Source organism: Rhinolophus sinicus, linkage group LG18 (assembly GCF_036562045.2).
Source record: "Rhinolophus sinicus isolate RSC01 linkage group LG18, ASM3656204v1, whole genome shotgun sequence".
Lineage (NCBI taxonomy): Eukaryota > Metazoa > Chordata > Mammalia > Chiroptera > Rhinolophidae > Rhinolophus > Rhinolophus sinicus.
Genome location: NC_133767.1, coordinates 1,670,546 through 1,696,260, shown reverse-complemented (window position 1 = coordinate 1,696,260; position 25,715 = coordinate 1,670,546). Strand labels below are relative to the sequence as shown.

Below are 25,715 nucleotides of genomic sequence, written 5' to 3'. Positions count from 1 at the left end.
CCTCAGGTAACGGTATTCACAGGCAAGTCTGATGAGCGCTGGGTGAGAACAGACCCCTTCCCCTCCCTGCTCCTGTTTCTTCTCTACTGAAAGGGACTGAGCCCGGTGTGTCTCTATGGTCCCCGCCCCCCACCGCCTCCAGTTGCAATTTTCTAAGCTCATTTCTTGCTGAGTCCCTATGAAAAGGCAGCTGCCCAGATCAAAGGACAAGCGGCCTGGCTGAGGGACGTCAGTGGCACGGGGCAGCCTCATGGGGTTTCTCCTGGTACCCACCTCAGAAGACTGTTGTCAGAATTAAATGTGTTAAGACCTGTAACGCATTGGTGCTGGGCGAGGCAGGGCACCCAACTGGCCCCGAGTGGCAGGCTCTGGGCAGTAACAGGGCGGCAGGAGGCGCTGCGAGGAGCTCGTGGACTGCGCTGCACAGACCCAGCGGAAAAGCAGGGCGCAGCGTGACCTCCGGGCGACAGCAGGCGCTGCGCGGTGCCACCAGGAGGCGCCGCTCAGGACCCACCCGGGCACAGAGCGGCCGCAGGGTGGCAGGCGGCGCTAAGGAGTCGTGGCGGACTCAGGCAGCCGCCCAGCTTCCTTCGCCCGCGGAATCCACACCTGGCCAGGTGGGGGCGGGCCCGGGGGCGGGGCCGCGGGGGCGGGGCCAGCGAGGCTCACAAGAGTCGCGGCCGGGCGGCTGTGGGATGCTCGCGCTGTGCCGAGAGCAGAACGGAGCGTGCAGGGATCGCGCACGCGTGTGCCCCGGACTCTTCCGAACCCAGTGAGGTGAGCCCAGCCGGGTCGGGTCACACCCGCTCCGGGGTTCTGGCGCCGGAGCGGCCGCGGAGCCCCAGGGCTTTCTGGACGGCGTGGGTGGCCGTGCCGGCATCAGCCGGGGCCTGCGGGTGGCCGGGATGCTGGGCCACCTTCGCAGGTCAGGCGGGTCCGGCTCCCTGGAGTCTGCCTTGGGCGAGAGGGGTTTCTAAGCTACTCAGAAACAAGGTCCCGGGTCGCGCCTCGCCCCCCTTACCCAGCACCTGCGCAGCCCCGTTCCCAGCCCCAGTGCGACGCGTGGACTTGACCGCGACTGCTCGGTTTACCTGTGGGGTGATCTCCCTGGGGTGACTGCAGGTGCAGAAAGAAGCAAAGCCTTGAAGAGGGTCAGCTGGGTTCTCTCCCGCGGCTTCGGCCCAGGTTGTCCTTGGGCTGCAGGACAACGCCTGGTGGCTCTGCTCTGAGCTGGGTGTCCAGAGTCGCCCGGAGGAACTGGGGTCCCTGGATGCTCGCGTTCCCTCACTGGTATGCGGGGTAGGCGAGGTCAGGGGTGGGCGAGAAGGCTGCAGAGAGTCACCGTCCTGAGCCAGGACCCTGGAATTTGAAAGACTCCTTCCTACCCCGTGTGATCTTGGGCAAGTTACCCAACCTCACTGCACCTCAGTTTCCTCCTCTGTGAAATGGGGACAGTGCTAGCACCTTAGTATAATTATAGTGAGGATACAAGAAGGTGATGTGTAAAAAGAGCTGAGTAGGGTGCCTGGGGGGAAAGTAAGGGATCAATAAATGATAGCTGCTATTATTGCTATTGTTATTATTTGAGGAGCAGCATAGCTAGTAGTTAAAGGCAAGGACTCCTGGGTTCAAATCCCAGCTCAGTCACTTTCTAGGGCGACCTTGGGCACGCTACTTAACCTGTCAGTGTCTATTTCATTTGTATAATGGAGGACATTATGCTACCGACCTCAGAAGATCGTTGTGGGAATTCAGTGTGTTAATACTGCTGAAAGGCTGAGCAGTGAATGCCGTGGGTCAGCTATGAATTCTCCCACGAAAGTATCGCTGGAATTAAGTGTGTTAATACTGCTGAAAGTCTGAGCAGTGAATGCTGTGGGTCAGCTATGAATTCTCCCACGAAGGTATCGCTTACTCAAGTAGACACAACCTTGCTTTGCTTTGAATTTGAAATATTGTTTGTGCGAGCATTGATCTGTTTTGTGTTGAGAGATGTGGGTTTCCTTATTTGCCCTGTGGCCTCACTGACTTTGGCCCCTGATCTGTTGGGGTCCAGGTTAGTCCTGGGGAAGGGGCCAGTGGGACAGAGGGACCCCAGGAGTTGTCTTCAGTGAGAAGGAAGGTTGGGGACAGGAGCTTGCAAGGAGGAGAAAACCTTCTGTGTGCCAGGAAATTAACCCTGTATCTAGATTTTTCAAACAAACTCTTGCTAACATTTTTGCCTTTGAGTTGCAGTGAGAGAGGACGTGGGGATGGGCAACATTTTAAATCACAAAATGAATTCCACTCCTCTTGCCGAGAGGCGCATGACATGATTTTGAGGGTCAGAGAGTTTCCTTCCTCCTAGCAGGATCAGGTACCCTTGGGTTTGGGGCGGGGGCGGGGGGAGTCCAGTTTGGAGCGGTTTGGCTGCCTCTGGACACCTCACCTCCATCCCCCGCACTAATTCCTTTGCACCCTAAACCGGAAACCTACTAGCAACATAAGTTTGAAAGCCTGCCAGCTTTGTCCTCGCTCCTAATTTCGGACAATATCCCGTGGGTTTAGGAGGGAGAAAAAAAATAACTCATTGAGTCCAGAATCCTGCCTGAAGAACTGCATGGGGTACACTGGGGTCCTTGTCTCAGATGCAGGCCCTCTGTGGGGACCCCCCTCATATCCTCCTCCCCACTGAGGTGTGTCCCAGTTGCCTCTGTCACCCATGGCAGCACAGGGACAGTTTTCAGCCCCCCTCCTCCGTACCTGTGCTCACACTCGTGGGAAGTGGTCACATTACGTGTCCAGACTTTGCAAATCAAGTGGCCCGGGGTCCCTTCTCTTTCCTTCATCCTTTAGTCCCAGGAGCTGCTAATGAACTGCCTCGGATGGAGGGGTGGGGGGGCGAAGAGCACCCAGCACAATACCAGCCCCTCCCAGGCAGGTAGCATGGGGTGAAGGCTGTGGGTTCGAATCCAGTGCCTCCACTTAGGACCTCCACCTCTCCAAGCTCCTTTGCTTCCTCTGTGACATGGAGATAATAATAGCACCCCTACCTGCGGGGTTGTTGAAACATGAAATGAAATATAGGTAGATTACGTGTATATAGATTACGTGTATTGAACTTTCTGTAAGTGACATGTATTATGTATATAGTTATGAGACTATATATGTTATAATCATGAGATGACCCTAGATATGTATCTAGATAGATAGATAGATAGATACACACACATATATGAATTCATTTCTAAAAAAAATGTTATTTCACACCTGTAATTGAACTTTCTGTCATTGAGATGCATCATGTACATTGATGGATGTGGTAATTTGCTTTCCAACACTCTCCCCCAAACAAAACTGTTATTAAATCAAAGTGTACTCACTCTATCGTAGAATCAAGGAAATATGGCACAGCCCCCGGCAAATATTAAGTGGCCGATACTCGTAGGCTATTGTTATATCAGGTGACTTAGAAACACTAACAGCTTGACTGGAAAGAGAAGAAATGAAGCAGAAATGAAACAGAAACTTTGCACTTTCCGTAAAACCACAGGAGAAGGGCTGGGAAGACATGCCAGCCAGGAAGGGACTGAAAATGATCTCAGAGGGCTGTCGGGAAATTCTCGCGGCAGATTGTATCTCTGTCAGCACGGATTGGCAGGGCCCTTGCTCTGTGCCAGCCCCTGAGCTGGGCACCAGGGGGCAGGACGACCTAGGAATGCTGCCCTCCTGGAGGGCAGGCTGATGGAGGCGACAAGGTCACAAGGTGCAGGGGACAACCCTCAGTCACGGAGCCTGACTGGGTTTCTCAGAAGCCTCCAGCCTCAGGCGCCAGGGGAAAGGTGCTTCAAACCAGTCCAGGGAGTCACAGGTTAAACCTTACCCAGCCCCCACATGCCCAGCCTGGGGGCCACAAGAGAAGGAGGCAGCCCTTTGGCACATGTGGTGGCCAAAGAACAAACATCCTGGAGAAGGGGCCAAGGCCCCAGAATGCAGACAGCCCAGCCCAGAGAGGGAAAAGGGAACGCGCCTCTGAGGGCCCGTGGGCTGGTGTTTCCCAGCGCCCGGATTCCGGGGCTGTGCCAGCAGGCCTGGGGCCGCGAGCTCACTCCCCTGCCTTTCTTCTCTGCCCTGCAGCCTGCCTGCCTTCCCAGTACCATCCTCGCCATGGCTCCGGGAGAGAAGATCAAAGCCAAGATCAAGAAGAATCTGCCAGTGAGGGGGCCTCAGGCACCTACCATCAAGGAACTCATGCGCTGGTACTGCCTCAACACCAACACCCACGGCTGCCGGCGCATCGTGGTGTCGCGCGGCCGGCTCCGGCGCCTGCTCTGGATCCTGTTCACGCTGACGGCCGTGGCCCTCATCTTCTGGCAGTGTGCCCTCCTCGTCCTCTCTTTCTACACTGTGTCCGTGTCCATCAAAATCCACTTCCAGAAGCTGGACTTCCCTGCCATCACCATCTGCAACATCAACCCTTACAAGTAAGAGGCCGGGGCAGGGCCCCCGGCAGACGCCACCGCTCCTCCCCAAGGGGACACACACCAGCCCGCAGGCACGCTTTTCAGAAATCCAAATCCGTTGCCAACCTCGGTCAATTGCTTTCACCCCAGGTTCTGAACCTGGACCAAGTCTTCAGTCCGTCAGCTGCTTCTGAGGACGGGCCCCAGCAAGGCGGGGGGGGGGGGGGGGGGGCAGGGGCTGCAGGGTCAGTGTCACGTGACGGTTAGACCCGGGATGAGCAATCATCCCCCCACTCTGGACACACACACACACACACACACACGCACGCACGTGTGCACGGCCCAGCTTAGCCATTTCCCCTGATCTCTCCAAGCTCACACCCTCACTCTCCCCAGATGTGAGCTCAAGCCTGACTCACGAGTGACACCCAAGTGGCTTCCGGAAGCATCTTGGCTGCCCCAAATCCTCACCTGAGTGAACCCAGCCCTACTAATTGAGCTCATTGGATTCTGGGCAGAATCAGCGCTTGGTACTGCCCCATCGCCTGCCGCAGGACCTGTTCTAAATGGGTCATGGACATATTTCTCAGGATTATTGAAAACTGGTCTGTGAGGCAGATGAGAATCTTTCAGAATTTGTCAGAGCAGGTGTGGGAGTGGAGAGAAGAGCAGGGGAGGAAGACTGTGGAAGGGAACTAGCTGGTCCAGTCATCAGCGAGTTGACGGCAAACTTCAAAACCAAAACCACATCTAAGTCTCATCCCCCACCTCAAAGACTTTCTTTTTTGTCCCCCCCCCTGCTCCCTCCCTCCTTTCTCCCTTCTGTCCATTACTTGTTCCATAATCATCTAGAAATTGTCACACACTGTGCTCTGTTCTGGGGACAGAACTGAACAACTCAAACACTGTCTTTGTCCAGATGGAAGTGATGTCGTAGGAGAGTGAAACCTAACAAATAGAATGAACACTAATAAAGTGACTAATAGTGACCACTGAATTAGACGACAGATAGCTAGATGATAGAAAGAATAAGCTCATTGCCTCTTCCCAACGACCCCATTGTACAGATGGGGAAACTGAGACACAGAATGGCTAAGTGACTTGTCCAAGGTACACATCCAGAACCAGGATGGGGAACTGGAACCCTGGGAGACACTCTGAAGTTTATGAAGTGTATGTGCTCAGTCCCTGTGCGTTCTGCGTATGCACCGAGCAAGGAGGAGAGAGAGGGCAGAGTGAAGAAGGAGGCCAGAACCATTTGGTATTGTGAAAATTAAAAGATGGTATCGTGATGCTTCAAGCCGTCACCTCCTGTATCATTGTTCTGTACTCTTGGGGTTGTCACGGTAACCGTTACACCGCTTCCCTCCCAGCACTGATTGGAGGAGAATTGCAGGGCAGGGGGACGCAGGCTGGGTGGAGGCAGAGCCTGCCCCCTGGGTAGACTCCCAGGCTGCAGTTCTTTACTTGTCTGCACTGTGGCTGGTTTATGGGAGGCACCTACAGTCGCCACTCCTGAAATGCTGGTTGGAGCAAACTCGTCAACACACCCCGAGAACAAGCAGATGGTAGTGGCAGAGGTGAAGCCACAGGAAGTCACACAAGGGTCACACAGGGAGCTGTCCCCATGTACACAAGCCAGCGGTCACTTCGGGTGGGGCAAATCCGAAAAGGTCTGGTCTCCTCGGTCAAGGGGCCAGGAGTGGCGGGCAGGAGGCTGACACACGAGGATGGAGAAGTGCCTGCATTGTGCCCGGGGCGGCCCTGACTCCTCCCCCACCTTGGCAGGTACAGTGCCGTGAGGCCGCTTCTAGCCGACTTGGAACAGGAGACCAGAGCGGCCCTGAAGACCCTGTACGGCTTCTCAGAGATTGAGTCTCGGACACGCCGAGAGGCCGAGCCCTGGAGTCGGGCATGGGAGGGCACCCAGCCCAGATTCCTCAACCTGATCCCACTGCTGGTCTTCAAGGAGGGCGAGACCAGCAGGGCCACCGAGTTCCTCAGCGGGCGGAAGCGGAAAGTCAGCGGAAGCATCATCCACAAGGCGTCGGACGTCGTGCATGAATCCAAGGAGATGGTGGGCTTCCAGCTGGTGAGTCGCGTGCTTGCGGAGTGGGGCGGGCTGGGCTGCAGGGAGTGGGCCCAGGGGCGTTCCTCCTTGGCCGGTAGCCCCCATGGGCCCACAGGAGGAAACACACCCAGTTAGGGTGAATCAGCCACAAACCACTGAAATGGACACAGGCCATCGTACGCAGACAGCAAATGTCTTAGAAGGCGACCAGTAGCTGACAGAGGCCTCTGAAAGGACAGACATGGGGGAAGGTCCAGGGGCCTCGGTGGCAAGAAATGATGGGACGTCATTTCAGACACTGCTGCTGGATTCAGTAAGCTTGGACTGTTTTCAGTCATGTTGTTCATCCATCTATAAAGATGGCTTCCCACCCCATCTTGGGACTAGCTGATGGCCGAGCGTGGGTCACCTCTTGGCTCACAGACGGTGGGCACCTGGATGGACAGTCTCGCCAGACTGTATCCAAGGGGGGAAAGGAAACTCCACCAAAGCAAAATCGGGTTGCAGATACCAGAGTGAGCAAAAGAAATAAGAATCAGTAGAAACACCCAACGTTCTTTGCATTGCTTCTTTTCACGAGGGGCTCTGGCCTGACTTCTCATCTCTGCTTCTTGGCCCCATTTGAGGGGCTTGGAAGAAACAGCCATTCACCAAAAAAGAGTCCCATTACCGTCCCGGGCAAAGTCACTCATCGCCCTGCTCTCCCTGCCCCACTGTGGCCGCTGCGGGGCGAGGGCCACTTCTAGATCTTGTAGCCTTGAGAGCTGATTGGGACCTTCATGGCTCCAGTCACAGATCCTGAAACAATGGCCCTTAATCCCTGAGACTTTTCCGAGTCCTCCCGGGTCCTTTCATGAGACACGCACAAGGTTCTCCTTGACACCAAAATCAGTCTTTGCATGTCTGTCTTTTAGGGGCGTTTCCACGCCCTGCATGATGAGAACGTCTGGAATGTACCACTATTTTCCCGATAAAGCTCTCGTTGTTGTGTATCTTACATGCTGCTCCTCCCAAGTCCCATTCAAAGTTGGAAGGGACGGTACTTTCGTCAACATTCTGTCGGTGAAATGATGGCTACAAAACGGCTCCCCCAAGACCCCGCAGAGAAGCCGGGTCAGAGTCTGGGCTAGAGTCCAGAGTTGTAGACTGTGGAGCCGATGGGAAACGGCGAGGGTTGCAGAGGAACTCAGCGACACTCAGCCGAAGCCCAGATGTCGGGGGGGGGGGGGGGCCCTGAAGAAGCTGGTTTGTTTTCCGCCTGTTTTAGGGAGTCACGTCCTTCTGCCCTCAGCGCCCTCTTGGTCCTTCAGGCTTGAGGATAACGTCCCCCCAGCCCTCAGACGTGAGGAGAAGCCCGTCCTCGCCCAGGGCCCCTTCCTGTCCCCCTGAGTATCTGGTCCAGCATCTCAGTTCGTCTGAAGGCCCGTGTAGGGCCGGAGGCGTCAGCCTGGGTCTCTTCTCGTTCACAGTGTTCGAACGACACGTCGCATTGTGCCGTGTACACCTTCAGCTCAGGGGTGAACGCCATCCAGGAGTGGTACAAGCTGCACTATATGAACATCATGGCCCAGGTGCCCCTGGAGAAGAGAATCGACATGAGCTACTCTGCCCAGGAGCTGCTGGTCACCTGCTTCTTTGACGGCATGTCCTGCGATGCCAGGTGTGTCCTGCGATGCCAGGGGGCTGCTCTCCCTGCTCTGAGCACAGGGCCCCTCGCATGTCCAGCAGCTCAGCTGTAGGTCTGGGGAGGGAAAGGCTTTCTTCTCACTGCCCCTGCCCTTTGGGAAACAATGTACATGGCAGCTTGGCTCCAGTCAGTGAGGAAAGCGCACGTGGCACAGGGTCAGAATATCCTGAAGCTCGTTCAGTTTCTCATCAAGACAGAATAATTGATGGTGTACGTCCAACGCTGTATATGACCATCACGCATACCAACAACTGAGAACCACTGGTCTAGCATAGAGGATGGGTGGAGGGAGGGAGGGAGGATGGGAGGGAGGGACAGACAGAGGGGGAAAGAAAGGTCTGTGAGGTGATTCCTCCCCTGGGGACCATTTCCTAACGGGATTGGAAGGGAACATGCCAAGTGTTGGCTGAGAACTTCAAGAGGAGGGGAATTGGGGGCAGAAAAATGGCACAAGAAATGCCAAGTCAGATGGAGACGGAGGCGAAGGGTTAAGAGGGAGCTCAGAAAGCAGAGAGTCATTCTGCATCAGCGTGTCAGCCGGGATGAGGGGCCTAGTTTCTCATTTATCAGAGGAAAGGTGGGGAAAGCGAGTCACGTGCATCACCCACTGTCCACAAAAGAGAGTTGGCCCTGTGAGCACTGCCCGGCCCGACTTCGGCTCCGAAGCACAAGGGAAGCTCCCAGCACAGCCCCTTCTGACCCCATATTCTTTCTCCGCAGCAACTTCACGCTTTTCCACCACCCAATGTATGGGAACTGCTACACGTTCAACAATAAACAAAACGAGACTATCCACAGCACCTCCATGGGGGGCAGCGAATATGGTAAGAAAGTCTGCACCCAGGGGACCCTGGGGCACAGGACGACTGGGGGTGCTTGAGCCCCCCGGAAGTACAAGCTCTATCCACTTGGGACAGCACCTGTCTTTTTGCAGTGTCCCCAGCAGGGTCCACATTGGTTCCTTCCTTCCTTATCAGTGTGGCCCGATTTCCTTTTTGATGTCTCCTCTTTACCTTCGAGAGAGCGTCAGGTACGTGGCTGGGGTTCCTTCTCCTGGGAAACCAGCCCAGTTTAAGCTTGCAGCTGGAGTGAGTAACGCTGGCTTCCAGGTGGACTTAAAGCCAGGTGTGCTGGCAGGAGATTAGGGAGGCAAACACACCTTGATCTTAGCTTCGAGGACAGAGCCAGAGCCAAAACCTGGCTCTGCTGCTCGGTGTGTGGCCGTGTACAAGTCACGGCCCTTCACGTGCGAAGTGGGGATCATAGCGGGACGCCTGAAATAAGGTCCCCAAGACTGGGAATGTCCGAAGCACTTAGAACGAGACCAGACACACACGCGGTCAGTCTGCTCGGGCGGCCATCACAAAACACCCCACGTGTGGCTTAAACAGCGGACGTGGATTTCTCCCAGTCCGGAGGCCGGGTGTCCATGGCGAAGCTGCCGGCCGCTTTGGTTCCCGGTGAAGCCGGTCGTCCCGGCTGCAGGTTTGGCCGCCTTCTCACGGGGCTCCCCATGGCCTTCCCTCCATGGCAGGCAGGGAGAGCGCTCGCGCTGCTGTCTCTCCCGCTTCCTGTAAGGACACTGGTCTGATGCGTTCAGGGCTCCCCCTTCTGGCCTCGTACAACCTTCATTACCATCCTGAAGGCCCCGTCTCCAAACATAGTCCCAGGGGGTGTTAGGGCTTCAGCATGTGAACGTGAGTGGAGCTGCAGAGGGGACACAATTCAATCCACAGCATGCACGAATGCTAGCGGTGGCTGTCATAGGTACTGTCACCGCCAGTCCTCGCACGGCTGCCACCCACGGTGCCACCACCACCTCTAGTACCACTGTTTCTCCTGCTCCACTGGTCGTCCGTGGGGAGGTGGGGACTCCACAGATTGGCCTGGCTGACCTGCCAAAGGAATCCCTGAACGGTCCTCAGCACACGTAACGTGATCAAGAGACAGACATGTTCCCACAAGGAAAGACAAGGCCTTGTCTTGGAGGACGACCGCACTTGGCCTCCTAGCCCTGGTTACTGCACACTCTGGGTTCTCACCAAGTCTGCAGGAAACCGCCGTCTGACGGGAAGCAGCAGTCCAGAAGCCGGGAGCTTAGTGTCCTTGCCCAGTCCTGGCTCTGTCCCATGTGGGCTGTGTGACGTCGAGCGAATCGCTTCCCCACTCTGGGCTTCGGTCCCTCTGTGTACAAATGGAAAAAGTCAGAACCGCCCTTCTTTCAGCCCATATTGGCCCTGTTCCCTCGCTCATTCATTTACCAAACATGGATCGAGTAATGGCTATCTGCCAGGCCCTCTTCCAGAGGCCAGAGCCACAGCAGCGAACAAGACAGATGCCATTACCCTCCAGGGGCCTTGCACTTTAGTGAAGAGAGACAGATAACAAGCGAGTGACCTGGCGTGTGGACACTACCCAGTTATAAACCCTAACGAATGCTGTGAGGAAAGCAAAGCAGCCCCGGGGAAGAGACAGGGGCTGGGGTTGGGGCGTGTGCTTTGTCTCAGGGAAGGAGGTCCAGAAAGGCCTCAGTGAGGAGGGCTGTATAAGAATCAGAAGGTCCGTATTAAGGTCCATCCGAGCAAGTCTGAGACCCTGAGAAGGAAAGGCTCTAAAACCAACGGGAGACCAGTGTCCTTGGAGCTTCTTGGGGGCCTGGGAGGGTGGGCCGAGGAGAGAGAGGGCGGGAGGTGCTGTGTCATCCAAGTCTTGACAGCCACAGTCAGGTGAATGGATTGATTCTAGAGCATTCCCAAGCATCCAGTGAGATGCCACTGAAGGGTTTTAAGCAAGAGGGTGACCTGATGTGATTTCTGATTTTAAAAGGTCCCTCTGGCGGCAGGGGCAAGAGTGGGACCGGGCAGAGAAGTTGGGCCAGTGATCAGATACCCCATTAGCACTTCATCTCCCCCTGGGCACCCTCCCTGAGGCTGTAAGCGGCCACAGCACTGCACGTCCCACGGATGGTCACCCGAGCTCCCCAGCTCAAGGACCCCGTGGAGATGCACGTCCCGGGCGGGCTGGCACTTCCCTTACGCTCAGCAGAACTGCAGTAGTGACCCTGCTTTTGAGCCCCTATTTTGTGCCAAGCCCTGAGGACACATCAGTGAGCAAGTCAGGCCAAACTGCTAATGCAGGGACCTTCCAGCCTCGTCCCTGCCCACCTGTCGCTTGACGGAAGTGCCGGGGTTGTGGCGTGGAGGTTCCCGACGCAGAGAGAGAGGCAGGCTGCCCCGGGAACGTTCTCCTCGCCTCTGGCCTCAGCGGGCTGCGTTCTCCTCCCAGGGTTACAGGTCATCTTGTACATACACGAGGAAGAGTACAACCCCTTCCTGGTGTCCTCCACGGGCGCGAAGGTGATCGTCCATCGGCAGGACGAGTACCCTTTCATCGAGGACGTGGGGACAGAGATCGAGACCGGGACAGCCACCTCCATAGGAATGCACCTGGTAAGGGAATAAATCGTCTGTGGTCTCTGTGGACGTGGCGAGCAGCGCACATCTTTGTCAAGGATAACCAGTGAGTGTCAGTGCCGAAAGGCAGCTCGCGCCTGCGTTTTCCAGCGGTCGTCCCAGTGGTTGTACAGAAGCCTGTCTGTGTGTCTGCTGTACGGGTGAGCAGGGACAGAATGCCGTTTGGGGAAAGAATCGAAGGAAGCCTCCCTGTTCCAAAGACATCAGCGTTTATGGAACTAGTGCTGGGAGCAAGGCATCAGACACTAGCCATATAGTATTTGTCAGTAACAGAAATCGAGTGAATTACCAGCTTTCTGGGCCCCCTAGAGGCTTAGGTGCCTGGAAGCCTGTGTTTAAAGGCTAATGGAAAGCCACTGGGCCGGCAGAGGTCTAAGTGCCATCACACTGCCATCAGTTTCACCTCGTCTGCCCCCTTCTCCCTCAATTCTTTGGCCTTCTCTGGCCTCAGTGGGGTGCTGAGAACACTCCCACCTGTCAGCAGACGCACGTCTGGGCTGCAGACTCCATCCCAAGTCAGCCGTGCCCAGGGGGAGCAGGAGGGCAAGGCAAGAAGTGTGCCTGTGACCTGCAGCCCGGCGGTTTTTTACGCCAGTGCCTCTCTCTCTCTCTCTCTCTCTGTTTCTCTCTCACACATTGACTCTTAAGAACTTACTTAAAGGGAGGATATACACAAAGTAAAAATCCCCAACCATAGCAAGGAGTACACCACGCCGGTGTCCCCTTCCCTTCCTGACCTTCCTGACCTCGAGGCCCGTCCGTTCTCTCGCAACCCTGGACAAGAGAGCCTGGCAGGATGGCGGTCTATGAACCCGAGGGAGGTGCGTCGTTTAGGGCCTTTGTTCCAATGAGGGAAGTTTGCTCCAACGTGAGACGTGTTATGTACAAACTCGGCAGTGTGGACGCTGACTGCCCAAGAAAAAGAATCTTGAGCCCCAACCTGCTCAAACTGTGGCTTGAAAAGATTTTGTGGTTCCACTTAAGGACCTGTCACTGACTGCTCTGTTCACCCAACTCCCAGATGAGAACAGCGAACACTCTGAGCCAACATTTCCCGTGCAGCTTTCTCTGCACCCTGTTAAAGAGGGACCTGGAACTTGTCCCACATTCTTCCCTTTTCCTCTCACGCCCTCCTTCCCGCCTGCCTTTCACAGTGTCTGCAGACTTGGAGGGAAGTCACCAGAGCTTGCAAAGGGCCGAGAACCAAGGAATTCTGCCCTCTGGTTTTCTGCTTAGAAATACCCACCACGTGGTTAAGCAAATGTTCTCTTTACCAACGGTGGGTAAACAAAGACCTGGGTGGGTGTTCTGCTACACCTAATTTGAGATGTATAAAATCAAAGCCACAGAGCAGGGTCGGCCAGCTCTGCATTCTGATTTATGAGCACCTAAGACAACAAAGACCAGGAATTACTAAGAGGTCAGTAGGGAGTCACTAAGAGTACGTCCAAACAAGCTGGACTCCCTTCCTCTGTTCCTTTGCCTTTATTTGTTTGTTTGTTGCATGGGCACTGGACGCTGGGCGACTCAGCAGTTGGTCAGGCAGCTGGTTACACTTCCTTCATTCATTGCGGGACTGTGTGTGCAAAGCGCTGGCTATTCAGCGATAAAAACAACAGCACACCTACCTTCAACAATCGTACCTTTAAGAGGAGAAGTCAACACACCTTTGCAATGCAGCTCCCAGCTCTGTGGGGACAGGGGTCCTCTGTCTATTCCCGGCTCAGCTCTTGGAACATGATCCAAATACTGTTGCACAGATGGATGGATGGATGGGTGATGGATAGATGCACGTATGGACGGCTGGCTGGCTGTAAGCCCGGACAGAAGCTGTGCGCGAAGACTTTCTAGATGATGGATTCTTGAAGGACAGAATACAGTCTCAGGCAAAAACTGTCAGGAAAGGATAGTCCAGATAAAGGGCAGAGCAGCTACAAGGTGGTCACAGAAGGGATTTTACACCACATAACGAAACTTTCTGAAAAGTCACTTTGGCTGAAGGGTAATCAGGATATTGGAAGCAGCATATCTCCAGTAATTCCAGAGAGAAATGACACGCACCTTCACTGAAGCAATGGCTATGGGGGTGGGCAGAAGTGGGTGGACCCGAGAGATTGCAGCAGAGCTTGACAACCCAGGTCAGCGAGGAAGGGCCAGGGGAAGTTAGATTGGTATTCAGGTGCTGGCTTGGGCCGCGGGGTGGAGGGCGTACAGGCTCAGAATCAGGGAATACAAGGGAAGGAGGTAAATTTGGGGGAGAAGACGACCCCTTCCATGTGGGACGCACCCAAGCTGTGAGCCTTCGGGAAATCAGGTGAAAACGTCCAGTGAGCTGGTGCTATGAACCCAGAGCTCAGGAGGAAATCAGCGGGGCTGAGGAAGGTGGGTAACATATGTAATTCCAGACTTAGAAATAAAAGCCATCACCAGAGCCTGAGGCAGCCTGCAACTGTCTAAGGGCCGGGCAGAAAGAAAATGGAGCAAGAGAGGCCGCTAAATCAAGGAGGAGAGTTTCAAGGAAGGTGGGAGCCAAAGGGCCAAATGCAGCCGAGGGTCCAGCAAGAGAAAGGGAGAGAGGTGTCCTCTGGGCTTGCTAACCAAGAGGTCGCCCGCCCGTGTTCTGAGCCAGAGGAGTTTTCAGTGGCAGGAGCAGAGCAGAAAGCAAAGCACAATGGATTGGATCATGAATGGGAGATGAAGCAGACAAGAGTGGACGGCTCCCCCGGGGCGTGGAGCCAGCCCTGTGGGCGGGGGACGGCACTGTCACTGCAAACCCTGCTGGACGTTTTTATCTTAAAGCACATACACACTTCTTTTCCCAAGCGTATGTACAGTAGGGATTAAGTGTTCAGACTCTGGAGCCAGACAGCTGGGGTTCAGGCCCCAGCTTTTACTTGGTTGTGTAATCTCTGTGTGTCGTCTGTAAAATGGGGGGGTTGGCAATCAAGACGTTACTTCATAGGCTGGTGAGAATTCAGTGACTCGATTTGTGTGAAATGCTTAGAACATGCTTTGCATGTAGTAAGTGCTCCCCCAAATAGTGGCCATTATTATACATTTTTTTAAAAAAAGAAAAAAGATGTGAAGAGAAGGAAGAATAAGTTTAAAACCAAAACAGGGGTTGAGGAAGGTTTTTCGTGTCCTTTATGAGGATACATTGATCTCTTCCATACACAGAAAGAGTAGTCATTATTTGCCATATGTGTTGCAAATATCTTGCCCCGTATGTGCTTTCCTCTTAGTTTTCTTTATGCTGTTTTTCCGCATGCAAGAACATCTAATGTTTACATAGTCAAAATCTTTTTCTTCTTTAGTCGTTATATTTATTGAGGATTTTCCCTCCTTGAGATCAGATTCTGAGCTGAGTTTCCTTCTAGTTATTTTATTGTTTCATTTAATTATTTACCCGCTCGCATTTTTTTTCTGCAGGATGGGAAGGGGAGATAGAATTCCCTTCCTCCAAAGAATTAACACATCCTGCTCACTTCGTATATTGAGTAATTCTTTCTTTCTCCATTGATTAGAAGTGTAAACTTGATCATACGCAAATAACTTTTATGATGTACGACAATATAGAAACAGAACAAAAGAAAAAAGAGCTGAGCCACCCATAATTCTGTCTAGGGCGTCATGCTGCCATCTGGGCTTTCCCTGGCACGTTCAGGCCTTTAAATACATGAGCTCAAGACTCCTGGGCAACTGCCCTCCTTCCCCAGATTCTCAGAAGGAAGCAGATAGGGCCTGGTTCGAGAAAAATGGGTCCTGTGTCTGACACATACACCAGCAAACACGCATGTGCTCACATACATGTGTACACGTGCGCACAGACATGCGTGCACACTCACACGTGTACACAATGTAACTTGCACACATTCACCCACACAGATACCCAGTCTCATTTCTGAATCCCTCCCTAGGCTAGAAGCGAAAAGGTTTACCCACTTTGTACAGATCAGCAGTTCTGGAAAGCTGATAGTGGAGTGGAGGAAAGAGATAGTGGAGGGAAAGAGGGAGAGACAGAGAGGGCAGAAAGAGAAGGACAGAGGGGCGGAGGGAGGGCAAAGGAGAGGGAGGGCTAAAGCAACCTGTCCAGGCTCCTGGCTGAGGCGCTGAGAAGCTGAGGGGCTTTCCTGCACTCTCAGGCAGCCCTGTGCCCCACCTGCCCGACCCCCAGTTGCTTCAGGAAACAACCTGAACGATCCAGGCACTTTCAGTTTGATAAGCATCATTGCAGAGCAAAGGGCCATTGAGCACTCAGAGAGCATAAAAATCAAAAGATGGTATCTGACAGTCAGTTCCTGGAAGTGACCAGTTCTCCAAGTAGCAGGAGCAGCAGCCACCTTAGCTGGCTGCACACGGCTCACCTGAGTGAACAGACCCTGTCACCACAATGCCGGGGAGTTACCCTTACCCCCCAGGCAGGTAGAGCTCATAGCTGTCACTCAGACAGGACAGCTGAGACAGCTCCACAGATCTGGGGGCTCAGGGAGCCAGCTGCTGGGAGAGGCTTAGAGGGCAGCATTGAACGGGGGCGCCCTGAGGGAGGCCACTGCCTGGTATCTCTGTACCCCAGTGCCCAGCCCAGCCCTGGCATGTAAGAGAGGCTCTAATTTTGTTTGCTACCCAGCTATTAGAGGAATGAAGCAAGTCTGTTTGTTCTGTACTGGCCTGGAAAGTCGCTTACCTTTACTGTTCCTGAGAATGGGAGACTGCAGGGCAAAGGGACTGTGTGAGTCTCGGTGCCCACCTGCCTATCTGCCATCGGGATTTTTGATCAGTTGGAGTGGGTCCCCTGGGGAAGAGAGGAGACCAGGCGCCTCCTTCCCCTCTGTGTGCCTCTGCTGTGGAAATGTTTCTAAGTGACCCCTGTGGCTTGCACTTGAGGCCATCACTGTTACTGGAGGGAGACCCGCAGGCTAGCAGATGGGTTACACTTGAAACAGGAAGGAAGTCTCGCCTCACACCTCTTGATTCCTTTCTCCCCCCAGGTATCTTTCCCTCTATCCAGCCACTATTTAAAGAAAAAAGAATTGTCTTCCCTCCCGCAAACCTGCCATCCATTTTCCCTTTACCCCCGCTCTCAGGAAAACACAAAACTGCACACACACACACACACACACACACACACACACACACACAGCCTGGAACCCAGCTATGAGCTGAACACAACTTACCTCCCATTGTTGTTCCCTCCCGGGAGACATTACTCTTTTTCCCCCCGTAGTGGGCTTGTCCGGATTGTTTATTTGCCATGACAAATATTAAGCGAGAGCCACATTGAGTAAACCACAGTCAAGTGTACGTCAATAAGGTTCTGGAGCGTGACTCACGATTCTCTTACCTCCTCTGATCAGGGCATCGTTCTCCTCCGTTGGGCACCTCGTCGCCTCTCTGCACAAAAGTCAGGTTTCCCAAGTGAGTTCTGGGGCCAGAAGACAAAAGGATAGGACCTCAGCCATTCACGGGGACGCTGTGCCACACGGCACACGGCACCGCTCACCCTTCTCACCCTCCCCGTGGGCTCTCCAGGGGCTTCCTGCCACCCTGAAAACCAACGCAAACCCGTGTGTCTACACAGCCCAGGAGGTTGGCGTGATTTGTCCTTGGCTTTCCTGTCTGACTGCATCTCTGGCAACTTCTGTCCCCTTTGCCGCGTTCCAGCCACCCCGGCCCTCTCCCACCACCGGCCCTTGCGGCTCCCTCTGCCTAATCGCCTTCCTCCATTTCTTGGCCTGTCCAGCTTTCTTGCCATTCCATGGGGAGCCTACAAGTCCCGGCTCTCAAGGCATCTTCCCTACTCACTCTGTTGAAAACACTGCCCCCTCCTCCCAGCCTCCCGGTCTCTACACAGTTCCACAGGTCACTATCCCAAATTACCCTATTCATTTGTTTGCTCTTTGACCATGTGGCTCCCCTACCAGAATGTAAGCTCCGTGAGAGCAGGGAAAGGGTCTGTTTTGATCACTGTTGATTCCACAGCACTTAGAACAGCACCAGGCACCTAGCAGGGGCTCAGTAAATAGCTGTTCCGTGAATGAGTAAATGCCTTTCCAGCTCCCAGGGCTGTGAGCGATGCCCTCCCCCTCCCCCTCCCCCTCCCTCACCCCCACCCCCGCCCCAGCCTGGGTCTGGGCTGACTGTGTGCTGCTGTGATTACAGACGGAGTCCTTTAAGCTGAGTGAGCCCTACAGCCAGTGCACAGAGGACGGAAGTGACGTGCCCATCAAGAATATCTATAACGCCGTGTACTCCCTCCAGGTACGGGCTGCAGAGGACACCTTGCCCTGGGTGGTGGCCCGGACCCAGGAGACAGAGTTATATATAAGCTGGGTTGTGCCTGGGACCAGGAACTCTGGTGAGAACCCCTGGGGTTCATCCAAACCCTTCCACAGCAAGTGATGCCGGTTGGTTCCAGTTGCCTTGCATCCGTCTGTAACCGGGCTTAACTGATTCCCTGAGGTTTGCACGGCACACAGTGTACAGCCAGATAGGCCCACTTCCTACAGGCATCTTGGCGAGGGGGGGTGGGGGGGGCGCAGTCTGGGGGAGACACTGGCTGAGGGGTTGTCAGCTTGGCTCCCACACCCTCGCGTGTCCCTCACCCGCTGATGGCCTTGGACACGTTGTATCGTCGCCAACAATCCCAGGGGAGGTTGGATATGACCAGAGGCTGCTAATTGGCCCCTCCAGGTCCATTCCAGGCTGTACACCTGGTTTTTCTGGCCTGGACGGTGTTTAAAATTCAGGGAATTTCACAAGAAAACCCAAATTCCCAGCTTCTCCTGAAAAACCAGATTGGGCCTGTATTCCTGCAGGAGAAACAGGGAGTGGAATTGCCCCATTAAAAGAGGCATGTGTTCTATGGTTCTCCACCGGCCCCACCGGCCCCAAGTACAGGACTTACATCCCTGGCCCCCATCGGTGGGAGTTTTCAACCCTTGCTTGCGATCATCTGTTACACCTTGTCTCACGTTCTGGGAGTCTGCAGTCCACCTGCTACTGGGGTACCCAGAGAGTTGATGAAAATCATCCCAGCAGGACAAAAAGACCAGGCGCCCTTCCATGTGGAGTCCTCTTACTTACATCAGAGCTGAGCTGGCAGGTGGTGGAGACACTGAGTGAAAAGAGACTGTTAGAGAATAGTCTGCTTATAAGACATAGAAATGTAATCCAACTGACTGTAAGACCGAAAAAAGAAAAGTCAGCTCAATGGAAAGACTGTCCTGGAGAATATTTAGTGAGACAGGCTGCCATGTACAAACACTTTACAAGTGTTTCATTTATCAATTTGTTTCATGCTCACAACAACCTCACGAAGTAGGCCTTGTTATACTTATTTTAAAGATGAAGACACCGAAGCATCAGAGAGGTTAATTAACTTGCCTGAGGTCACACAGCTGGGAGGCGGAAAAGCTGGGATTTGAACTTTGAACCTGAGTAGCTTGCCTTCAGAGCCCCTAGCTTTTATGCTCAAGCTTCATGGCTACTGTGGTAGCTTATCATCCCCAAGGATCCAGCATGGGGGGCTTGGACCTGAGAATAAAAAAGTTGGGGCCTGTGTTAGTTCCTCTGTTTCTTGGCCTCTGCTCCAATTCCCCACTTATGTCTGGGTCGGCGCTCACATGATGGAAAATGGCCACCCCAGCCCCAACTCTACTCAGCCTGGTCTCCACCTGTCAGTCAGTCTAAATCCTTGATGAATTTTCTAGCTTGGTCTCTTTGGCGTCAGCCCCCACCCCCCACCCCGGCCCCATCAGCTGTGACCTGAGGGGCCCATTTACATAGGAGGCTGACAGCCTTCGGCCAGTGGGGAGGGAGCTCTGGCTTCCAGTACAAGGCGCCTGAGGGCATCAGGGCTCTCCTGTTTCAGATCTGCCTGCACTCGTGCTTCCAGACCAAGATGGTGGAGAAATGTGGGTGTGCCCAGTACAGCCAGCCTCTGCCTCCAGGAGCCAGCTACTGCAACTACCAGCAGCACCCTAACTGGAGTGAGTGAGACGTCCCCAGCCTTGCACACCCCAGGAGCCGGGCCAGCCCAGCCCCGGCGCCAGCCCATGCTAAGACAGGCCCGGCCCCTGCCTCTATGGCCTTTTGCCGGCGGGAGGTATTGGTGGAGAGATATTACCCAGTTTTACTCCTGCCACCCAGCCTGGCTTGAATTATGCTTTAGAGTTAAGGACCAAATGCTACTCACCAGCTTGTGCAGAGAGCTTGATGGCCTCTGTCAACTCCAGGAGGCAGGAACTAATGATCGTACCCTTTCACAGAACAGGTAACTGAGGATCAGAAAGGTTAAGCAACTTGCCCAAGGTCACACAGCCAGGGAGAGACAGAGCTAGGTTGCCAAAGCAAGGGCTGCCGACTCCCCAACTCCTATCTCCCAACATCACAAAGCAGTATTTGTTTCCAAGATGCCGTGTTTGTAGACAGTGGCGGGAGACTCTGGGGGCGCCATTAGAGAGCCCTGGGAAGGCCCCGGAGCCCCAAGGCTCAGGCCACCCTGTATCTTATCCCTCAGTGTACTGCTATTATGAACTGCAGCAGGCCTTTGTCCAGGAAAAGCTGGGCTGCCAGTCGGTGTGCCGGGAAGCCTGCAGGTGAGTGCCCCTGGGGTGAGGGGCCGGGCCAGGCTGGACCCGGCAGCCACACTCACCCTGCCCTCCTCCCTTAGCTTTAAGGAGTGGACACTGACCACCAGCCTGGCGCAGTGGCCATCTTTGGTTTCCGAGGTACGTTCTCTACCCTCACTTCCCCCTGGAGCTCCTCAGTGTGGAGCCAGACGTCCTGCTGGGACACCTGGGCGGCAGGCCCAGGGCAGGGGCTGGGGCTGCGTGCAGAGAGGCTGGCCCTGGCCTCTCCAGACATCCCCAGGTTGCTCTTTCTTCTTCCATCGCAGAAGTGGCTGCTGCGCGTTCTCACGTGGGACCAAGGCCAGCAAATAAAGAAAAAGCTCAACAAGTAAGCTGGCTTGCACCCCGTGTCATCTGCCGGCCGTGGGCACCCCGCCTCGTCACTGGCTTCCGCCTTGCCAAACCCTCTGCTTTCCATTCACTCCTTCCGTTATTCCACAAATATTTATCAAGCTCAAATCATGAGCCAGGCCCTGCGCTAGGCCCGGGGCTCTCAGTGCTTGGACCACGGGGAGCAAACACGTTTTGCATTGCGGCCTGTGGAGTATATAACAGAAATGCAGGTCTCGTGAAACAGCACTTCCGTGCCCAGCGAGCTCGGGCTGCTTGTCAGACGGTGCTCACAACTGGAGCCCAGCCTCCTGCTTCCGTCCATTCCAGGTGGTCACGGCACAGTTCTGAATGGCTGGTGCTCATAGCAGCTGCTAAAAAGTTCTAGTGTCTCTGTGGATGCAACCTGGTCTTGTCCGTCCTATTTCCCTTTGTCAGAGGCACTGGTCATGGCCCAGTTAACTTACTTCATGGCTTCCTGCTGTATCTTGACCCAGTTGGAAAACGACCCCACTGACCTTTGCACTTCTAATCCCACTTGAACTTTCCACATTGACATTCACTTCCGATGGACCTTTAGCAAAAATCAGCCAGGCCAGAGTTCAGAGACCTCAGCAAATGGAGACAAAGGTGGGAGAGGATGGGGGGATTGAACTCCCATCTCTGTGGGCCAGCACTGGGCCTGGCAACCAGTCTGGCCTCCCAACATGTAGTAAACGTTTGGTGCCAGGTGCTCTGTGAGTGTTGGGGTACCATGACAACCGAGCAGACATGACCCCTGACCCCAAGATGCTCACGGTCTAGTGATAAACAGACTCTGACCAAGCAATGGCACACCATGGAACCGCTATTGCCAACCGCTGACCTCCGAGGCTAACTCGAGCACCACAAGAAGTTACCCATTATTTCCGGCTTTTCCGGAAAGGCCCAAATCTCTATTCTCGCACAGCACCGATGAGCTCTGTAATAGCTGGCCCACTAGAACGCGTGTGGCCTTGCCTATAGGAGGCAAATCAGTGCAGTGGTTAAAAGCACAGACCTCAAAGCCTCCGCTTTTGAGGTTTGAATCCTGGCTCTGCCAATCCTGAGCTGGGACGATTCAAATATCCTCCGTCCCAGGGCCGTGCAAATTAAGTGAGTTAATTCACGTAAGGGCCTTGGCCCAGGGCTTGGCAACACAGGAAGTGGCCGCTGAATGTTAGCTGCTATAATGGTTATCACCATGCTCACCTTCTACGCAGGCCACCTCATTCACCTGCCTGTCTCCTGTGCGTATGTGAGATTGCAATCAAACCACCACGAGTGTCAAGGTTCAATGGAGAACAGGGTGCTGTGGGTGGACAGCTGGGTGGACTGACAGGCGGAGGCTGGGAAATGGTTTTGAGTGAAGGAATGGCGTGAGCCACCAGAGCCACGCTGGGGCTGCGTTCTGCGTGCAGAAGGAGCCCAGGGGCCAGGTCCTAAGACGCCAAGGCGCTCAGAGGCAGAGTGGAGGTGGGGGCTGGGCAGGAGGGAGGACCACGCAGAAGGGCTGGTCGCGTGATCGCGTGCAAAGGTGCCCAATTCACCCTGGTCCTGCCTGTTGGAATTTCTGCAGGACAGACTTGGCCAAGCTGTTGATATTCTACAAAGACCTGAACCAGAGATCCATCGTGGAAAGCCCTGCCAACACCGTGAGTAGCTTCGTCCCGGGACCTGTCCTGGGTCTGCGAATGCCCATTAGCCTGGCCTCGGGGAGCAGGTCAGAACACGGGGGTCTAGCCTGAGCTGGTGGGGCCACCCTGCGCCAGCCAGGCCTCGGATCAGAGCAGGCAGAGGGAGAGGGCACAGGTAGCCTTCCCTCTTCATCCTCCAAACCTGTTCAGGGCCAGAGCTAGCCAGTGGCTCCCTTGGGAATCGGGGTCCCTGCACGAGGCCCACGTGGAGGGGAGGGTCCCCCTGACGGCGTGGTGTCTCTCGCAGGTGGAGGTACTGCTGTCCAACTTCGGCGGCCAGCTGGGCCTGTGGATGAGCTGCTCCATCGTCTGCGTCATCGAGATCATCGAGGTCTTCTTCATCGATTCCCTCTTTATCATCGCCCGCCGCCAGTGGCAGAAAACCAAGACGTGGTGGTCCCAGCGGCAGGCGCCCCCCTGCCCGGAGGTGCCCCCCAGCTCTCGGGGCCAGGACAACCCAGTCCTGGAGATAGACGACGACCTGCCCACTTTCACCTCCGCTTTGCGCTTGCCGCCAGCCCCGGGGGCCCAGGTGCCCGGCACACCGCCCCCCAGGTACAACACCTTGCGCTTGGAAAGGGCCTTCTCTAACCAGCTCACAGACACGCAGGTGCCGGCTGAGTCCTGAGGCGGGTGGGCAAGAAAGCTGTAGCCAGGACCACCAGCCATGGTCTGAGGACGAGGACCCTGTCTCCTGCACACGAGGGGACCTTGGGCACCCCCACCCGCGCTTTCCAGAGACATCAACTAAAAGTCTGTTTTGAACCACAAGATGGGGTCTGGACGTGTGCAGGGGACCTGCTGGGCCCTGCCCGGCGACAGTCACAGCCAGCCCGGGTGACATAGGTCCTGCAGCCCCAACCCTTAGCACTTCAGCGACGGAGAGAGATGGGGCCGAGGAAACGGTGGTGAGCTGGACAAAGGCCGCAAGTGAAGCCTGACGAGAGTTCTTTGCCAGAACCCGAGAGAGAAAGACTCCAAAGCCTCCAGCCAGGCCGGGGCCCCAGGATGTGCCCTGAGGCATCGAGCTGGCTGGCCGGCTGGTGCCAGAGTCAGGAGGATGCCCCCCGGCCTGGAGATGTTTGCCACGAGCTTCTTGTCATTGTCACTGGGGCAGGGTCTCCTCAGGCAGGAGCTGGCCCCACGTCCTAGGAGTGGGTCCTGGGAGTGGGTGACGGGGAGGCCTGGGGTGTGACAGGAGGCCCCCACTCTGGGGGTGGGGGTGGGGATGGGGCAGCTAAGCCCGTGCCCTGGGCCCCTTTCCCCAAGCACAGAGGAGCCAGTTAAAGGGCACTGCTGGGCACGGCTGTCCAGGGGTAGCCGCAGGCATAAAGCCTTTCTGATAGGCTGGTCCTCCAGGGCAGACCCCTCTACCAATGGTGGCCTGCCCCTCACCGACCAGCCCGCCACTGCAGACAGCCCACTTCCTCCCTCCCACATTCACACCTGCCAGCAGGAACTCGCTAAGCACAGAGTAGGTGTTCAAGGTCAGCCAGAAACAGTGCTGGGGGTCCTAGGTACTTACAGAGACTAGTGTCGGGACTGCAACCTAGGACCCTCAGGCCAAATCCTGTTTCTGCCTGTGACCTAAGAATGGGGTCCCCTCCCACACACACACACACACACACTTTTCAATGGTTAAAAATATCAAGAGAAGAATATTTGATGACTCATGAAAATTCGAGAAGATTCAAATGTCAGCGTCCATGAATAAAATTTTACTGGGACACAACCACCTCGTTTACATATCATTTACGGCTGCATTTATACTACAAAGCAGAGTTGAATAGCAGTAAGAGAGACCTTAAAGCCCAAAAGCCTAATATATTTACTCTGGCCCTTCACCCAAAAAAAAAAAAAAAAAAGGCACAGAAAGGTTAAGTGACTTACGCAAGGTGACACAGCCGGGAAGTTGCAGAGCCGGGTCTGATTCCAGGCCGTCTGACTTCAGAGGCTGGGTACATTATCACTCCAGCATTTTGCATCCAGTCCATGTCTGGGCCTAGTAAGGGTGAAGCTTCTGTCAGTTCTGGTGGGAGGTGGGGGAGGCTGGACGCCTGGTTACCAGGCAGAAGGAAGCCCTTCGCCCGTGGCCTGCATTTCAGGACTGCTTCCCCAGCAGGCCTGGCTGCCAGTGGAGAGGAGTGTTGTGAACGAGCAAGGGTGTGCCCCCTGCCTGGGTCCAGGGACCCCAGGCCTGTGGCTGCCCCAGCCATCTCTTCCCAGGGGCTGGTTCCACGGGACCTCACAGGGTAGGGCGCTGCAAGGAGGCCTGGCAGCCAGCAGGGAGGAGAGGGCCCAGGAGCCAGGGCTGATGCCAACGCATCAGGTTACAGAGGGTGCCAGCCTGGCTCTCGCCCATGCCCAGCTGGGGTGGCTGCAGCCAGTGCGGACAGGCAACCTGCACAGGTCCCTGCCTGGACTATGCCCAGGGCAAGCTTCCTCCTTGTCTCACAGAGCAGGAGGGACAGGGCCATGCCCTCTCCATGCATGAAATCAGCTTGGCATCATAGCAGGGGTGGTGCCAGACAGACTGGGTTCCTGCTGGTTTGCTCAAAGGTGAGACCACGAGCATCGGGGGCCAACAGCCGCCCAGGTGTCCCCCAGGACACGCGCACACCCCCTGGCTCCAGGTATCAGCCTCCTGCCCGGCACCCAACCTCGGGGCTTGTACACCTGCAATGTCAAGGGCTGCCCTCTTCCCACCTCCCCTCGTCCTTCCAGGCCAGGCACAAATGTCACCGCCTCTACAAAGCCTTCCCTTGCCCCCCACATTGGAGCTCCCTCCATTATAGAATTCTCATCCCTGATACAAGTTTTCATTCGTTTGTCTGACTTGCTTTAAATGGTGAACTCATTGAGGGCAGGAATTGTGTCTTATCTCTTTGTCCCCGGACTGGGCCAGGACGGAGTACAGTGACGGCATTTAGGAAACGTTTATGGAGCAAATACAAAGACTAACAATCATCACGATGGCTTCCATTTATTGAGCACTTAAGAGTTTGCCAGGGATTCCGCTGAGCACGTCACACATGCCAGCGGGGGAACGGTCATGGTGCAGGCATTGCTGCAAATAAAGAAACTGAGGCACAGAGCGTTCTCCTTGTGGCCCCACTGCTTGTGTGCTCCAGCACCGTGCAAACTGATTTCAGGTGGGAGTGCATCCCAAGAGGCCAAGTCCACCCCACATGCCCCCAGAAAGGCCCCTCTAGACCGCTCGGGCCTCAGGCCCAGCCCGCCCAGCCAAAGGGCCCTCTCATGCCAGGACAGAGGTGAGGGCACGGAGAACCCCTTCATTCCCAGACCCTGTGGATAAGCAGCTGCCACGGCCAGGATTTCCTGACTCCGGAGCGCAATGACTCCACTT

At 55.1% G+C, this 25,715-nt stretch overlaps 1 protein-coding gene across 1 annotated transcript; it reads left to right on the top strand.

Annotated features, from left to right (window-relative positions):
- The first annotated feature begins 682 nt into the window (after positions 1-682).
- Positions 683-24,080, top strand: SCNN1G (sodium channel epithelial 1 subunit gamma). Its single transcript, XM_019750201.2, has 13 exons — positions 683-777; positions 4,117-4,463; positions 6,231-6,534; positions 7,983-8,173; positions 8,921-9,024; positions 11,486-11,649; positions 17,833-17,931; positions 19,544-19,661; positions 20,192-20,270; positions 20,345-20,402; positions 20,570-20,631; positions 22,231-22,306; positions 22,596-24,080. The coding sequence occupies exons 2-13, from the start codon at positions 4,147-4,149 to the stop codon at positions 22,974-22,976; spliced, it is 1,953 nt and encodes a 650-aa protein (XP_019605760.2). The 5' UTR covers positions 683-777; positions 4,117-4,146; the 3' UTR covers positions 22,977-24,080.
- The last annotated feature ends 1,635 nt before the right edge of the window (positions 24,081-25,715 follow it).

Coding starts and splice junctions, on each gene's coding strand:
- SCNN1G (XM_019750201.2), top strand. CDS start 4,147: ATGGCTCCGGGAGAGAAGATCAAAGCCAAGATCAAGAAGAATCTGCCA. Junction 4,464..6,230: donor TGCAACATCAACCCTTACAA/GTAAGAGGCCGG, acceptor CCACCTTGGCAG/GTACAGTGCCGTGAGGCCGC. Junction 6,535..7,982: donor AGATGGTGGGCTTCCAGCTG/GTGAGTCGCGTG, acceptor TCTCGTTCACAG/TGTTCGAACGACACGTCGCA.